The following is a 19,042-nucleotide window of genomic DNA, read 5'->3' on the forward strand; positions in this document are numbered from 1 at the left end:
AAATAAAATAAAAACACAGATCCACTTACAATTGCTCCAAAAAATTATACCTCGGTAGGTATAATCCTAACAAAACTATACTTTTATATATATACTCTATGCTGAAAACCACAAAACACTATGGCAGGTTAATAGCTGGCAATGTATTGTGCCTTTTTCCAGAGGACAGCTCTTTAACCACAAATGTTGCTACTAATGGAATCTTTATATAAAGAATCATTAACACTAATAATATTACAGAATACAAAAATTCTATGGCAAAACTAAAATAATCTTAATCCATTGGATATGCATTTAGCAGATTTTGCTACCCAGCTATATATTAACTACCAATTAAAAGTAAATTATAAATTAATAAAAATGTAGGTGACAATCCCCTAATTAATGTAATTAGTATGTTTTTCATTCTCTAATTAAAAGCTTACTATAGATTTTTCCAAACTTTCATACAGGCAAGAAATTTCTTTGCAGTAATAAAAATCTGTTACAGCAAGGCAAAATTTTATCTGTTGCTATTTACTTGAAATTAACCTTGTAGTATGAAAATTGCCCTTACAAATGGGGTTAGAAGTGATCTGGTTAGAAGCTGAAGGGTTATGTTTTTTGTTTTGTTTTTGGTAATTTTCATGTTAAATTCTGTGGTGAAGTAATCAGAAGCTAGATTTTTTAAAAATAACGCAGTTTGAAATCTTATCCAACTACCCCCCCTCCAAATCAAGAGAAATTAGGACTAAATGTGAATGAAATGTATCATGATATAGAATTAGTTTTTCATAATAGGAAAGAGAAACACTTCAATTTTAATTAAAGCATTCACATGGGAATAACGAAAATAATAGTTTCGTTCAAACTCCATGTGCAACATTATGTCTCTAATTTGATTGCTACCCATGGCACTTCAAAAGTAAGTGTAATTGCTGACAACTAGGAAATATTAAAACGAGATTTGTCCTGTTTTAACTATGTCCATTGTCATCTTTTACTAATTTAACAGGAAAGCACTAAAAGGGCTTCAGCCTGTGCAATGAAGAGGCAATAGTGTTCAATCAGACAAGTCCCATATTGAGTATCAGATACCAAAGACCCAAGACTGAAATCACTGTGTCTAGACTCTCTGGCACCTGACTTCACTTATTTACCAGTGACCAGAGGCCAACCCCCACAGCTCTCTGTATTCACATACACCTCTACTGCCCCCATCCCCCCACCCAAACATCTTTGAATGATTATGGCAGAACTTTGCATGCCTCAGGAATCTCTTCTGACTGGCTACTCCCTAACTCTGCTGTTTGAAGTGATGCTCTGGTTTCTGAACTTCAGCAGATAATGGCAGGCAGGAGCAAAGGGGGCTGTCAGAAAGGACGTTTACCAGCATTCAGCTAAAAAGAAGCATGTAGATCAAAGAGGGGCCAAATAGGACAACTGTGGTGGAAAACATGTGGATCACTATGCAGATTCTTACACACTGTTCTGGGTAAAATATTAAATAACACCATGACATCATTACCTAAACATGTACTTTGATTGCCCATTCTAATACCAATAAATATTTTTATACGCATCTGGATGGCATTTACACCTATTTAAACAGAACATGCATCTTAGAGGTCTAAATAACAATGAACTGTTAATGTGTACTTTTAACTATTATTACAATACAACTATTAACTCCTGGTTATCCCCAAGTTTGCTTACCTGAAACAATTCACCCACTGAGACCATTAAGATCATACATAAAGTCAGCCTTGCCCTAGACCCCAAATTTTGCAGAATGGTAACATAATAGGGGAAAAAATTAGAATATACTGGATAATTAGAGGCACTAAAGTACAAAAGAAGAAAAGCAATATAATATTGGGAGATTATGAGGCATATTGAACATACAATCACTTACTCTTGAGTGTTAAATAATTTACAAAAAAACTCTTAATTACAGATCTCTCTTATAAAACATATATAAGAAAGGCAGTATTTAAACTGGACTATGAATGGATCCAAAATAATGTGAATGATTTGATATTTTACTAGTAGTACCTTACTTTTGTATAGCATTTTAGGGTTTATAAAGCCCCTTTACAAAAATATGTAATGTAATTAAAGAATATGACCATATTCCACATTTTTTTTGTCATTGAAATGAATATGGATGACTACTGAACCACTGCTTTCCTACTTTCAAAGTTATTTTAGGCTTTTCATTTGAAAATCATTTGCAATACCTGACAGTCTTTACTAAACAAAACTTTTTATTTTTTATGCATATGTAATTAATGTGCATAATTTCAAAGTTAACCAAGTATTACATTAACTCTAAGATCCAAACCTCAGATACACCTTTATTTAATAAGTAGATTAATCAGTTGCTGTCACAAATAGTTAATTTTTAAATTTTTTTAAAGATCTTCTATTTTGGGGCACCTGGGTGGCTCAGTCAGTTGAGCATCTGCCTTTGGCTCAGGTCATGGTCCCAGGGTCCTGGGATTGAGCCCCACGTTGAGCTCCCAGCTCAGCGGAGAACCTGTTTCTCCCTCTCCCCCCTGCTTGTGCTCTCTCTCTCAAGTAAATAAAATCTTTAAGAAAAGGATAAAAGATCTTTTATTTTTATTTTTTAAAGATTTATTCATTTAGAGAGAGAGAGAGACCAAGAGAGAAAGAGAGAGCACGAGCAGGGGAGGGGCAGAGGGAGAGAGAGAGAATCCTCAAGCAGACTCAACACTGAGTGTGGAACCTGACGCGGGGCTTGATCTCAGAACTGAGATCATGACCTGAGCTGAAACCAAGAGTTGGATGCTTAACCAACTGATCCACCCAGGAGTCCCAAGACTTCATTTTTAAGTAATCTCCACACCCAATGTGGGTCTTGAACTCACAACCCTGAAATCAAGAGTCACACACCCTACTAACTGAGCCAGCCAGGTGTCTCAATAAATAGTTTAAAAACTAGTTTTAAAATCATTAATTTGAGTAGACACTACCTCTGAAAGGAGTATCTTTTTTAACTTGGGAAGGAAGTTTGGAAATTGCAATTTAATCCCAGATTTCCTTTCCATGATTCTGTTATTCTATAATGAATTTGGGACTGGATGGCAACCAAGCCATGTCAAATTTTCCTTAAATATGTCAAAACTGAGCCCTATGAAGTACAAGTTATAGGATACGTAGCACTTCAGGACCAAATGTATTCAAGAGTATCATTTGGTTTCTTAAAATATGGCCTCATACTAAAAAGCTTCAGGATGTTTATGATGTAATTTGGTAACATCACCACACTATTCCTATAAGGGTTGAATTTTTATAAAAAAATAATAAAGAATGTTGACTACTAAATGAGTTTTAGAAGATTTTGCTCATGAAATATAGTTCATAAGTGTTCTAAAAACTCCCATTGCAGAAATGTTTGATGTTAGAAAATTATGTCAAGTAAACATGCATGAATATTGTTCTTGAAAAGGTATGGGAGAATTTTCTACATACAAAGTTTTCAACTGCAATAATGATGTGGCAGAAATGACCTAAACAGTCTCTTCTTTCTACTTCTTTATTTAAAATAAAGTTTTATGTTTGAAATTATACATTCTAAAAGAGGATAATTCCAAATTGAAGATTCAACAAAATAAGTTTCTGTCCCTTTTTATTTTACATTTATTTCTTTTTTTATTTAGTGTTATTTTCTTTAAAATCTAATCTGGATAAAAACAGTCAATCTAGACAAGAATATTATTCTTTTTTGGCTGCTTTCCAATTCATATCCTGTAGTCAATGAAGTTCTGACACTAAATGGGATTGGAAAAGGAACACCCTTTGAAACTGTAAAGCAGAAACCCTTGGAACATATGGAGTGAGACTGTAGTAAATCACCTGTAATCTCCCTTTGACATGGCTACTCTTTTATTGAAAACTTGTTTGACAGAGAGTTTGATTACACTTTGCATGGGCTACAGTCTGACATGTGTTATCTCTATAAGAAGCCTTGCTTTGTGAGGTAAGATATGCTGTATATTCTTTGAAGAATATCTATTTCCTATAAACATAATTAGTTCCTCCTTTTGATATAAAAGGCTAAGAAATTACCCTTGAGAGTTTATTAGTTTTTTAATATCATGTAGATAAGGTATAAAATTCTGGAATAGAAAATCAATTTCAGAACCATCTCACTAATTTGGGATGAATAAAAAGATGGGCAATAAGAATAAAAAGAGAAATTATGGCCTATTTTTTACTACATATAAATTATCTTTCAAGTAATATACACTTAATAATTTACATCAGGCTAATGAGGAATTGCCTAGTTAGTTTAAATAGTAAGTATAACTTACTATTTATATTCTTCTAAAGTGTTTTTTAAAGTGGTATTTTTATTGTTTACTATATATCCTGCAACTTTGCTTTTTCTATTTTAGAAAAACATTTTTTTTTTAAGATTTTATTTATTTATTTGACAGAGACAGAGACAGCCAGCGAGAGAGGGAACACAAGCAGGGGGAGTGGGAGAGGAAAAAGCAGGCTCATAGCGGAGGAGCCTGATGTGGGGCTCGATCCCATAACACTGGGATCACGCCCTGAGCCGAAGGCAGACGCTTAACCGCTGTGTCACCCAGGCACCCCTAGAAAAAAATTTTATAAAAAATAATGTAATATTAAAAACCAGCCCAACCAGGGTTCCATTCATCAGATATTCAAATTAGTGGAGCTCAGTTTAATAAAGATTGATGGCACAATAGTGATTCTGTGAAGGAAAATTCCCTAAGAGTTTAAAATGTGTATAATATGTATACAATTTCTACCCTTACAATATAATCCATATAAAAAAAATCACTAAACTCCTTCAAGACAAAGAGACCTAACATATGAAATACATCGAGCAAGTGAGTCACAGCAAAATCTTTCTTAAGAACAGTACTATAAAGATAAAAGAATTTTGATAAAGCATTTGCCTATTAGAGAACACAAAGCATTTAAAATCATCGAGCATAAATAAAATGAAAGGGCAAAGTTAGGAAATATTTGAAATATCAGAAAGAATTAAAATAGTTATTTCATATTTAGATCTCATTTATCAATCCTAAAAATATTAACGTGTCAATGGAAAAATTGGTAAAGGACATGAATAAATAATTTATAAATAATGTGGATAATAAACATACAAAAATGTTCAACCTCATCACTATTCATGGAAATGAAAATAAAAGGAAACAGAGACACTCCATTTTTAGAGAAATGGTATTAGTCAGTATGCTAAAAGTGAAATGCTAGTACTAACTGCCCAAGTGTCCATCAATAGAAGAATGGATAAAGAAGATATGGTGTGTAGGTGTGTGTGTGATGGAATATTACTCAGTTATCAAAAAGAAAGAATTCTTGCCATTTGCAATGACATGGATAGAACTTGAGAGTATAATGTTAGATGAAATAATTCAGTCAGAGAAAGACAAATACCATATGATTTTACTCATATATGGAATTTAGGAAACAAAACAAATGAGCAAAGGGAGAGAGAAACAAGCCAATCAACAGACTCTTAATTATAGAGAACTGATGGTTACCAGAGGGCAGGTGGGTGGGGGGATGGGTGAAATAGGTGATGCGGATTAAGGAGTGCACTTGTGGTGATAATCACTGGGTGATGTATGGAATTGTTGAATAACAATCGTACATCTGATATAACACTTTACATTAACTATACTGGAACTAAAATGAAATAAAGGAAAAAAGTGAAATGCTGGATGGAAATACAAACATGCCTTCTTAAAAGGTAATATGTCAAGTACACAAGTGTTCATACCTTGTGACTTAGTAATTCTATTTTTAGGAATTTAAAGAAAAAATAAGAGATGTTTACATAGTATGATATTTATTCCACATTATTTCATTTTTTTACATATGTTTACTTACATCTATTTTTATTTGATGAACTGGAAAAAACTACACGATTTAACAATTTTTAAATTATGATACATTTATGCAATAGAATATTATACAACTATTAGAAATAATTTTTGAAGACTGCTCAGTGACATGGGAGAATACATTATGATCTATTAAGTAAATAAAGTAATATACAATTATATATAACATATAATCTCAATATATTATTTTTTAACTACACAGAAGGAAATGTACCAAAATATTAAATGGTTATATCTGGGTCTGGGATAACAGAAAGTTATTTTCATTTTTATACTGCTCTGTATTTTTCAATTTTCTATCACAAATTAAAATTATTTTCAAGAGGGAATTTTTAAAGGAAAAATGTATCTGGCAAATCAAGAGAACAAAGTGAAAAATACCTATTTTTTTATTATTATGTTCAATTAGCCAACATATACCTATTTTTTTTAAAGCTTTAAAAAAAAAAAAAAAACTTAAGGGGCGCCTGGGTGGCTCAGTCGTTAAGCGTCTGCCTTTGGCTCAGGGCATGATCCTGGCGTTCTGGGATCGAGCCCCACATCAGGCTCCTCCGCTGGGAGCCTGCTTCTTCCTCTCCCACTCCCCCTGCTTGTGTTCCCTCTCTCGCTGGCTGTCTCTGTCTGTGTCAAATAAATAAAATCTTTAAAAATAATAATAATAAAAAAATAAAAAGAAATAAAAAAAAAAACTTAGACCACTTACCTGTGGTATACAGTCAGTGTATGCAAACATTGATTTAAAGCGGTCATCCATGCTTATGTGGTAAAGAACACACATTGCTATTTGTTTGTAGTTTTCATTACCTGGGCATAAGAAATCAGGGATATGATTAAATCATGGATATAATGAATTTTTAAAATATAATTTTTATTTTGTTATATTAGTCACCATAAAGTACATCCCCAGTTTTTGATGCAATGTTCCATGATTCATTATTTGCGTATAACACCCAGTGCACCATGCAATATGTGCTCTCCTTAATACCCATCACCAGCCTATCCCAATCCCACACCCCTCCCCTCTGAAGCCCTCAGTTTGTTTCCCAGAGTCCACAGTCTCTCATGGTTCATTCCCCCTTCTGTTTACCCCCCTTCATTTTTTGATATAACACACTCAAATTAATAATTAAAACTTTTAAACTCCTGAATCAAATCCTTATACACTAAGTTAGAAAATATTTTGAGCTCCCTATTTCAATCCCAAAGTTTGGAATATACTGTCTGTGAAATATCCAAGAGATAATATGTATTTTGCTAGGTACGTTTGTGAAAAAAAATTAACCACAAGCCAAAGAATTTATCATTTTCAATAGCATACTATAAAATTGATTGGGTCACTGGCCTCCCTACCTTTACCATTCCATCAAAATATGTGATTAATACAGTTGTTGACAGTGATGTACTGTATGCAAAATAGTAAGCCAAAAAGTGTATTTAATTCCTAGGAATTGGAAACTGGAAAAATAATCCAAATGATTTAAAAAGAAGTACAACAGTATTTGTAACATTAAAACACATGAGACTATAAAACATTAATAATAATAATGCTATAAACTGAGCACAGTCTAAGGGCTGCCTCAGAACTTTGGAGGTCAGGTGATCATAGCCTTATACACCTTGAAACTGAGAAAAGAGAAGCAAATGATATATTATAGACTGAAAAATAAAATGGGACTCATATATCATGAAATCCTTCTACTTAGGTCATATTTTAAGGACCTATTTATGATCCATTAGAAAAGTTTAACTAAAATGTTTTATTCAAAAAACAATATTCTGAGAAATCTTTGAAGATATCTGGAGTTTAAAAAAATCAAGCAGGTAAGTGAATTTAATTGATAAATAGTGTATGAAGATTTTAAATATGTTTTAACATGGAGGATAAATTTAGTATCTTTATCCTTGTGTCTACCATACCATAAAATTACTAAAATACTTAAGTGTTTTTTAAAATTCTGTTTTAGATTCTGATTGAATTTTCTCATATATCAGGCATATCTTTTAAGATGGTTAGAAATTCTTAGAGGACATAAACTTTGGTATTCTCAAAAGGCTTAGTAGAGCACACAGAAGTTTCCCAATAAATACCTGCTGACTGATTCTATTTTTAGTATTTAAACAGCATAATGACTGTAGTTAACAATCCCGTATTGTATATTTGAAGGTTACTAAGAGAGTAAACCTTAAACATTCTCACCACACACAACACACACACACACACACACACACACACACACACACACAGTAACAGTGTAAGGTGATGGATGTGTTAATTAACATTATGGTAATTATTTTGCTATATATACATATATCAAATCATTATGTCCTATACCTTAAAGTTACATAAAGTTTTGTCAATTAGATATCAATAAAGCTGGGAAAAAAAGAGCAGTGGTACATAAAAAAATCAGAGGCTAAAATAGAAGAAATAAGCACATTTATTCAAAGACAGAAATTACTAAATTCTATAAAAGTCCAGATTTGAGAAGAGTATTTTAAGAAGTTTTAAGAGGTCCTTTACAAGTAAGTAAAAAACAAAAACAAAAACAAAAAACTGACCCTTTATCTCTAGCTCTTTCTTTTCCTGGACCTTATATGTTAGATAAAAATACATCACGTGGTAAAGAAGAACAAAGTGAAACTTCCAAACAATCTGTCAAGTATATATTATCATCCCTATGTTTCAGATGAGGAACCTCATGCTTAGAGGAAAACAAATATTTGCTACACCGCCTTGTAAGTGGTTGAGCAGGGATTTAAACTCTGATTCTCAAATCTCACCAGGTTATGTTACGATGCCACTCAAATTATTTTTTATATCATAAGGTGAGATAACCTTCTAAGCAAGATATTATTATTGGGTATAAAAGACTGATCTATACTGACATATGATAGAATAAAACATTTTTGAAATAGAATTTTTAAAAATCTGGCCTTTTGCATCTTTTAAAATTGTTTGGCTAAAGCCTATTTCCTTTGGTTTTCAATATCAATATAAAAATGACTCATTTGGATAAAACAAAAACAATAAAATCCATTCTTCACCAGATGAATACATAGTAGTAAACATTCTAATTTAACTAAAAATCTGCGAATTCACTAACTCAACCACTTAGAATACAATGCATGTAGAAGCTATATTTTATATGTGAAATAACAGGATTACTTATTTTATCTGATATTTAATGTCTTTTTCTCTAAAGTATTATAATTTATAGAAAATTTGCAGAATAAAGAGTCCACATCAAATCATTTTAGGTAAATTTCAGGCCTTTTCTAATATTTGAAAAACTTCAAATACACAATCTGTGGAGAAGACAGACACTGAATGAGGGATATACGCTCTAAGGATATTGACCCTAGGCTTAGATGAAAAGGTAAGATATAATAATACAGGAGAAAGTATACCGAATCTTAAGATGAAGAGTAGTAAGTCAGAAACACAAGTTAACTGTAGGAAATATATATACTAAGTATTGGGAGGGGGGTAAGAATTTTATTTGGAGGAAGATGTAATGCAAAAATTGTGAAATTACTCCAAAAAGAGAAAAGTAGAGACAACTGTTTGCTCCCAACTCCAACAGTTTGTTCTTGGGATCAAAGCAATCTAAATAGAAAAGATTGATAGATATTAATAAAGCACATTTTTACACTGCTGAAGGCATTCACTTATACTTATTCTAGTATAAAACAAATCTGCCATAGGAAAATAAATCTTTGTACAAGTTTTCATAAGATGTAGGTTAAAAGTGAAAAATGCTAACTGTATTCTCTAAGGAGGAAGGTATCCCTTTGAGTTTGGTCAGTTTATACTTCATAGTATTAGCTTTTTTCCCAGGGATTGAGATACTTTTAAATCTTTTTAAGTAGGGTCCTTCAGCAAACCCTCATGTTCTGAAGGCAAATCTCTCTTTACCTGCTATTCTAGTTTCCTTCTATATGTTGTTCAGTTGTGGGTTATGTTCTAATCCTACTTAATTTTTACAAAATATTATTTTTTTAACAAAATATTATTTGAAGATATTTTCTCTATGTAGTGGGTTCACTGAAAAGTAGGATTCCAATGCATGTAACTTAGTAAATGGTAAAAGAAACAAAGAGAAATCAATAACCAATAAAAAGATTCTTTAACATTGAAGTAAATCACCAAACAAATTAAAATTCATTGTGGAACTAGGAATGAAATAGGACACTATTCCACGCTTGAAGAGAATCTATTGCTGGTGTCAATGAAAAGGATTCTAAAAAGCAATATTCTAAGGTTGTGCATCATTCACATAAGATGAGAGAAAATAAAGACTCACTTTTAAGAGATCTGTACTCCACACACTAGGTAACAAGGAGATCCTTTAGAGCTAATGATAATGTATATATAATGATAATATAATTTATATAACGATAATACATTTATCACCTTATATACATATATATGCATGTATATAAGATCTGTATATCTATCTATCTATCTTCCAAAGGATAACTCAAAGGATATGCGACAGAATAGGAAGTCTGGAGAAAAGTTCTAAAATTATAGTTATTTCTGAAAAACAGGTGAAAGAAACAGATCTCAGCGTAACAATAACTTATATCACCTGTTTTTATACAGCAAAACTACATATCTAGTTTCAAGAAGCAGAATGGTTCACTCTGCAGCCAGTCCTGAGTCTGCTCTTGGGTGCTTTCTCTTTCTCTTCCCTTCATACTCATGGCCAAAGATGGAAGCTCCTTGCAGTTCTCCACACCTTCCTAATTCTTCTCTGTGATCCTCTATTAAAAAAAAAAAAATCTCTGAACATCTTCCCAGTTTCCCATAATCTTTTGTTTCCCCCATAATCTTTACCTAAAATGATTATCATGCCCCAAGCGTACTGAAAACTAAAGGGCTGAGGAAAGAGAAGCTGCAGGGAAACCTGCTGTCCTGAAAGACTGGACAGCCAATCTTTTTATAACCATAGTTCTTTGAGAAAAGAAGAAAGAGAAAGGGCAAAGCAGACAGCGATATTGTTCTGATTGTATGTAAGCATGCATTTTCTCATTTACTCTTCTAGCAACTGAATAGGTGGGTATTCTCTTCTATTTGGAGACGAGGCAATGATATTCATTAAGCCAAGATATTCCTTCAAAGGAAACACCACTGTGATTCTGGGATTCAAATCTAGGTGTGAACTGCAAAGCCTGTTCATGGACTTTCTATCAAGTCTTCCACGAGGCAGCAGAGAGGTTGAAATCAATAATGCCAAGTAAATGTAAGTTCCTATCATCATTCCTTAGTGACATAGTACAGGAAGGAGATAAAATTAGAAGGGACTCTATTAGATCTGGGAGTCTCGGGGAAGAGGGGACCGTGGCAGAAGAGTGGTAGAGAAAAGATGAAATGCAGAACAACAATCAGTTATTTACTGGAGGACCTGTGCCCAGATACAGTAGATTCTAAAAGACGAAAGAAGTTCCTGACAGGGACAAATTGCATTATCTCCCCCGCAGTTTTGGGAACTAGATCTTTAAAAGTTCTGAAACTCACTTGCACTAAATTGAACAAGAACTGCTGTCAAGCAGTGTTTGGTTTTATGAGAAAAACAAGGTGCTCTTAGAAGATGAGTAGAGTGGTTAATAGGTAGTATAACACTGTGGTTAAGAGCTCAGGCTCTGGACAGGCAGAACGCTGGAGTTCAATCTGTGACTCTTCCACTTGCTATATAGCCTTTGTTATTTAAACTCTATGCTTCAGGTTCTTCCTCTGTGTGTGTGCGTGCACACGCTTCAGTTTCTTCATCAATGAAATTGATAGAACAACTGCACCTAACTCAAAGGGTTGTTATATAAGGATCAGTTAAGAGAATTCTGGTAAAGCAATTAATACTGTCTGACACAGTAATAAACCTATTCAACAAATATCATTTCTTATTCTTTGAATAAGAATGTTTTTTTCATTTGACCAACAGAACACTACTATCATGTGCCCCTAAAACAGGCTTTTCTGGTCTCAAGATTAGATCGTAGTTAGAGGAAGAGCAGTTTTGAGAAGCAGCCAAGATTTCTCTAAGATGACCTAGACAGGGTTCAGAGGTATATTCTGAGCCTGTGGCTGAGCCACTTGTCCTTCTATTCTACTCAGTCATTTTCTAAAAAGTTCTGCTATTCCCAAAGTATGGGCTTAAGAGAGTTACCTCATACTACAAGGCTCCACTCAGTGACCCATATCTTTTAAGAACCCTTCATCATTCTCTCATTCTTACAGGGTTATTATAAATTCCTTAATAAAAATAGAACTTGAGAAAAGAAAATAACCAAAGCATAGATTTAGTACATGTTCCCCCTCTACCACTACCACAAACACACTGTGAATCTCTCTTCCTTCTTCCAGGTTTCTGTATCTGTGATGGAACTTAATTTCACTCCTAGAGTAGTAAACTGTAGAGGTGATTAGTTATGAAGAAGATGAAAGAACGCAGAGAGAAGTCTGAAAACACTCTTGAAGACAAACCTCACAATCAGAAACATTACTTATTTATCTTTAAGTAGCATGTCCATGTTTTTCCCCTTGTTTGGGCTAAGCACAACTTAACAAAAGAACCTGGAATATGACTGACATTACACCAGAGATATATATCTTTTTTTCTTAAGGAAAGGATGAAGGGAGGTGATGACAGATCTAAGGGACTACAATATTGTACTCTGAGGTCAATATAACACAAGTTGTTGATATGTCTTCTAGATTTTGTCTGGGTAAAAGTTCCCTAGAATCCAATCAACTGGATTTACAAGTATCTATAAAATTGATTTTCTTCTTTTTCGTTTTTATTTAGGGAATTTAAAAAGATAGAAACTGACATTTTCCATTTTATTCAGAAGAAAGATGTAAATATTCTATAAATGATCTTGTTACCCACATTACCTTGATGATTCTAACTCACATCTTATTGTTACAAATCACATATTTTCTTTCTCCTCTAAAGAACTGCAATATATGAATGAAGATTATAGTATAAATCATAGGTATCTTATTCATTGAATCATTAATCATTATATAAATGATCAGTTTCTTGATGAAAATACAGCCTATAACTTCATGGCATCTAGCAGATATCGGAGAGCTATAACAAAAGGACAAAGTATTTTAGGACAAAAGTGCCTACGTGGAATGGGAAGATGTCTGGAAAAAAACTAAATTCATCTCTTCAAACACAGCTGCATAGAAAAAGTAACAGCTTTCTGGCAGTCAACATTTATTATTACTTAAAGGCTAATTTGCAGATCACATAGCAATAAACAGCCATTAAGAGAGATTAAATGGTCCAAGTAAAATTAAGAGCTTATCCTTCATTATAAACTAATCATCTTCTTCATTCGTTGGAAGAAAGGATATCTGAGTTCTTAAAAATAAATCTCAAAAAAATCTTGTATATCCTAAATGAATTTGGGGCCTTGGGATATGATTTTCCCATAAGAATTCATGACTAAGAACCATAAACTGTAGCTAACCAGCTATGATTCCTCTACATCCTACAAATGGCAGGCATTTCAAAAGGGCTCCTTTAAGACTTATAGACATCAATTATTCCCAAGTAAAAACAGGCTGCCAATAGTCTGTATGCTGGCATAGCACCAAAGGCCTTGTGAATTTTGAGCAGAGCAGTGAAAAGACTGAATATTTTGAGAACTAGGTCCTTAATGACTAGAGGTGGATTAGTCAAATCTGTTCAAGTAATAAGGCCAGGGTGGAAAAAAATGGCCTAGTCATTATGATTCCTTTGGTATTTATGGTAATAAACATGAATCATGATGAACTCACTGGCTATTAAATGCAGAGGTCGTAAGTACTTCGATAGGATTTCCACAGGAATTCACCGTTAATTAGCTGGATCATTATTTGAAAGTGTTACTGAATTATCTTAGCAGTTGTGCAGCCAGTCCCCCAAAATTGGTCATTCCCAGCTGAGGGCAGTTAATGCCTTAACAAACTGGTCATTAACTCCAGTAACTGATTTTGTGGGAATTATTCCACTTATAAAGTACATTCAAGAGTCCCCCCCCCCCCCGCTTTTTTAAAAAATTTGCAGCTGTAGTTCAGCTGGAGCAGCTGAAGGAGAAAAAACTCCAGACTGCTCTCATGATCGATTTTCTGCCAATTAAAGGGCAAACGCATGCTGATGGGTTTTGAATTTTAAAATGTCTTCGGTTTTTCATCTCTGAAGTGATTAGTAAAAGCACCAGTTAGTTACTAATTTTGTAAGACACTTGGGATTTTCCATTCACAGTTCAGTCAAGCAGAAATATGAGTTTGAACACCAGAACTCAAAGCCAAATTTCCGCTTCTGCAGTAGACCCAGCCCAACACTTTGTAAAAACAGAGTGAGAACACAAGTTATGGGCCACATTATTAGCCAGATTCTCATTCTCTTCTGCACTCCATGTCTTCATTCAAAGTAGAAAACTCCCTTTGAAGTCACAAAGCCCCCATGAGAAGATAAGATATATGCCCAGTAGGACTGGACAGCCTTAGCTTAAACTTGAATTTGGAGAGATCAATTTTTAAGGCTGCAACTATACTGGATAGTCTCCTGTTTCAGAACAGATTTGTTCACAGTCAAGTGTAGTAAAGATTTGAGATGAATAGATAAAAACCAAGAGTTTTTAATCATGAGCTGAAGGGTGAAAATTACAGAATTTATAGGTTACAATGATCAGTATGAAAACAAGTGTAACAATAGTTTTGTGATACAGTGTCTCATGGATGACTTCTGTGTCTAATTACTTAATTTAAAAACTATAAGAAACTGAAATTGTAAATGTACCATTAAGCTCAATAGCTCAGTCATATTAGGAGGTATTCACTAAGTACTCTAAAAGCCAACAGTTTTGATGCATTTTCACTCGTTTTCAGTATGTACAACTGTACATTTAGCCATGTAGTTTATTTTTCAAATATTTTCAACATGTTTCAATTATTACCTTGTCTGTAGTAGTCTTTTATTATATCCAGGGCATACGACAACAACTTAGTTATAATGCACCCTACAAAATGTGCACCCTTATGGTACAAATGATACGGACCAAAGTAAAGCCCTTAACAACGACTGCTTTCTAGCCTATAGGTCCACACCATTGACTTAATGTGCTTTGGTCAGCTTTTACCATGTAGAAATGGAGACACCCCAGGCAATATTCACACACAGAGTATTGGAAACAGCTGGTGATAGAAGAATCCTAAGAAAAAAGGCTTCTTGATTTAATTGGGAAAACAGGAGGAAGCATAAATTTTACTGCCATTAATAACTTCAAGCAATCTTGATATGACTCTACCTCACCCTGACGGCTAAACATGTGCTTTTTGTTAAAGTGTTTGCACATCTGACCCCTATTGTTTGCTCACTTGATCAGGTAAGAAAATGTAGGTTTATTTATAGGATAAATGAGGCCTATTAAAATTGAGAAACAGTGCAGTAGTCTACGAGGAGCTGCATACTGAAACAGATGTGTGAAATTCCATAACAGTTTTGTAATAAACAGGCCAAATGAAATTTTTTGAAAAAGTCTACTTTAAGTTTCTTAAGCCATCATAAAGACAACCTAGTTTTTAAAAAATGGAAAATACCTCCTAATTAGAAAACATATTATTTTGACAATTTCCAAAGTTTTTAATAAACAAGCCAAAAAAAGGCCATTTACTCTTTTCATAAAATAAATAAATTTTATTTAATTTTAGGATGCTTTTGATAAAATAAAAGTTAAGTCATATTAATTATAACAAAAAATAAAATAACAGTATGGGGGAATTTCAAAGGTGTTCAGAGCTTTTTAAATTTTCTTTTAAGAACACATGACAGAATGGTCAAAGGAAATAACCCTTAATTTTTAAGTGATCAAAGTTTAGAGTCCAACAGTATCTGCTCTGGTGATCTCCCACAAGAAGGGAAATCAGACTTGTCTCAACCGGAAGAAACCAAACATTTATCACTTAACTCTTGACCTGGTCTGACTCGCTACATGCTGATAAAAATCCTTCTACAGCCTTGCAAAATGCCCTGAAACCCAGATTACCTAATGTAATCTAGATCAAGACGAATCAGGTGCCATTTTTACTCTCAAAACGATTCTCACAGAATGTAGAAGCATTTATATCCCTTTAGAACACCTTAAAACCCTCATTTATCTTCCAGTGAAGAGAATATGGTCTAACATTGCTCTGACTAAAATTTGGGTCTTTTTGAAATGATTCATTTGGAATTGTGAAATAGGCATGACACTGTGCTACTGAATCTCCAGAATCCTAATTTTCCTGCCACAGCCAATAAAATTAGTTGCAGCACAAACCAGCCAGGCAAATTAGAATGCTTCACAGCTTTCAAATTCAGAAGAATCAAAATTTATACAGCTAGGAATCTGAATCAAGATTTAAATTATGGACCAATCTTTCATACTAGTTATATTCAGTGCTATACATGTATCAGTCACCTGGTGCCTCTGGTGATTAAAGGGCAACTTGAAGAAAGATGTCTGGGCTAGTTAACTTTTTTAGTTAACTTGCACATAGATTTATAAATTACATGTGAAAGTGCCTAATACAAGTTAAGCGCTTCATGAATATTTATTGAGTATGAGTTTGATCATTAGCTATTATTATTATTATTATAAATATTGAAAAGCTAGCAACATCTCTAAGTAATTTCTCAGTTTTTTAAGGAAACATTCTCATCTATGCTCATAAATGAACTAAACAAGTATCCCTAGGATTCAGCATTTGGTTTTTTCATTTGTTTTGTTTTTTTTATTTTGTGGGTTTTTTGTTTTGTTTTTCAGAGTTTTTCAAAAGTTTTTATTTTAATTCCAATTAGTTAACATACAGTGTTGTATTAGTTACAGGTGTACAATACAGTGATTCAAAACTTCCATACATCACCCTGTGCTCATCATGACAAGTGCCCTCCTTAATCCCCATCACCCATTTTACCCATCTCATACCCCCTCCCCTCTGGTAACCATCAGTTTTTTCTCTATAGTTAAGAGTCTATTTCTTGATGTGTCTCTTTCTTGTGTTTTTCCTTTTGCTTGTTTTGTTTCTTAAATTTCCCATATAAGTCACTGATCATATGGTATTTGTCTTTCTCTAACTGAATTATTTTGCTTAGGATTATACTACTTCTATTCATGTTGTTGCAAATGGTAAGAGCTCATTCTTTTTTATGGCTGAATAATACTCCATTGTGTGTGTGTGTGTGTGTGTGTGTGTGTGTGTGTGTATGCATGCTTCCATATCATGGCTATTGTAAATAATGCTGCTGTAAACATAGGGGTGCATGTATGGATTTTTGAATACCTTAAAAGAACAGTACGCTAATCTAAGATCAAACCTGTGTTTTCATCTATTTGAATAGTGCTTCTCAAATTACCTCTGGTGGAGGGTCAAGTTTTTATTTTTCCTCCCATGTATCAAAGATTAATACTTTTATAAAGTATAATAAAAATAAAATTAAGGAAAATATATGCAAAATAGAAGTCAAAAAAATATTACATTCAGCAGACATTATATTATTTGAGTAAGTTGCTATTAGCTGTCTAAATACTTATTCTTGATTTCTAGATTTACTTGTTACAGACCGGTAAAAAACAGTCTATGAATGTGCACTGGTCGCTGGACCACACTTTGAGTTATCACTGTATTAAAAGACTCCTGCCTTGAATTACACAATTCATTAAAGAAATCTGTGTCATGTAATCGAAATTAAAGTGCTATTTCAAGGTTTAAAACAAACCCCTAAAAGCAGGCATAGTCAAAACTATTAAGTAACAAGGCTTTTTCTGCGCTCCTCGTTTTTTTCACTTAGCAATCATTAGCCCCTCAAACCTTCCCTTTCTTTTTCTTCCTCCTTATCGAAACTATCATTTGTAGAAGGTTTTCTAGTTATGACAGAAGTAGATATCAATTCTCTTATCAGATTTGCAAAACAATTCTGTGAGACGGATTTTCTAATCAAAAGGCTCAGATCTATTGACTTGCCTAATGTCTCTTAACCAATACGGAATGAGGGGAAGGAAAAAGACTCAGGCTCATCTCTTTAAATGTTCATTTCTTTCATACATAATCTATCCAACCACCTACCAAGTATTTATTGAGAACCTACAATGTACTAGGCATTGTTGTAGGCCCTGGGAATATAAGAGTGAGTAAGAGTGATACAAATCCACATTTTCATGGAGCATATTATAGTCTTTGGGGCCTGATGGGAATGGTGGTGATGGCATGTGGTGAAGACAATAAGCAAGCTAATTACATGAAAGATATATTATATGGTGATTAAGTGCTTTGGAGAAAAATACAAGGAAAAGGAGAAAGAGAACATCAGAAGCTGAAGGATGAAATTTTAAATAGGATAACTTGAAAGCAAAGCCCTTTCATGAGGGAATGGACTATGTAAAAAAACTAGGAAAGGACATGCTAGGCAGAAGAACAGGCAGTGCAAAAGTCCTGGGGTAGGACTGTCACTATTGGGGTCAAGGATTAGCAAGGAGGCCAATGTGCTTTCAGCAGAAAGAACAAAAAAGAGAGTACTAGAAGATGTAGTTACAGAAGGAGCTAGGAGAGAACATATAAATGCTTATAGGCCATTATAAGGACTTTGGATCTTCCTCTGAGATAGGAAGTCATTAAAGATTTCTGAGCAGAGGAATGCCATGATTTTTTCTTTCTTTTTTCTTTTTTTTAGAAACAGCTTTATCCATTCCTGAGTAAAACTCTTCAGACTACAGGGATAGAGGGAACATTCCTCATTATCAGGAATGCCACGATTTAACTCAAATTTGAATGCAATCACTCTGTGTGCTGTGTTAAGAAGAGAATGTGGGACAAGGGTAGAAGCGCAAAGACCAGTTAGGATGGCACTGTATTAAACCAGGAAAGAGAAGATGGTGGCTAGGAGCAGGGTGATAGCAGCTATATTTTGAAGACAGCTGACTGCACAGACAAATGATGCAGGGTAGGAGGGAAAAACAGAAATCAAGGATAACTTTCCCCAGTTTGGGTCAGTTAATTAGAAAGAGAAAGTTGCCATTTATGGAGATAGAAAAGATTGTGGAAGCATAAGCATATCAGAAGCTTAATTTTGAACATATCAAATCTCAGACACTAATAAGGCATC

The 19,042-nt window shown here is 33.7% G+C and overlaps 1 protein-coding gene across 3 annotated transcripts in view; it reads right to left on the minus strand.

Annotated features, from left to right (window-relative positions):
* KIFAP3 (kinesin associated protein 3) overlaps positions 1 to 19,042 on the minus strand; it is a 150,897-nt gene that overhangs the window by 62,035 nt on the left and 69,820 nt on the right. For all 3 annotated transcript variants that reach the window (XM_026509401.4, XM_044387939.3, XM_057315070.1), the window contains exon 11: positions 6,610 to 6,710. In XM_026509401.4, coding sequence (XP_026365186.1) covers positions 6,610 to 6,710 — 101 coding nt within the window. The remainder of the gene's footprint in view (positions 1 to 6,609; positions 6,711 to 19,042) is intronic.

The sequence above is a fragment of the Ursus arctos genome, unplaced genomic scaffold (genome assembly GCF_023065955.2).
Source record: "Ursus arctos isolate Adak ecotype North America unplaced genomic scaffold, UrsArc2.0 scaffold_2, whole genome shotgun sequence".
NCBI lineage: Eukaryota > Metazoa > Chordata > Mammalia > Carnivora > Ursidae > Ursus > Ursus arctos.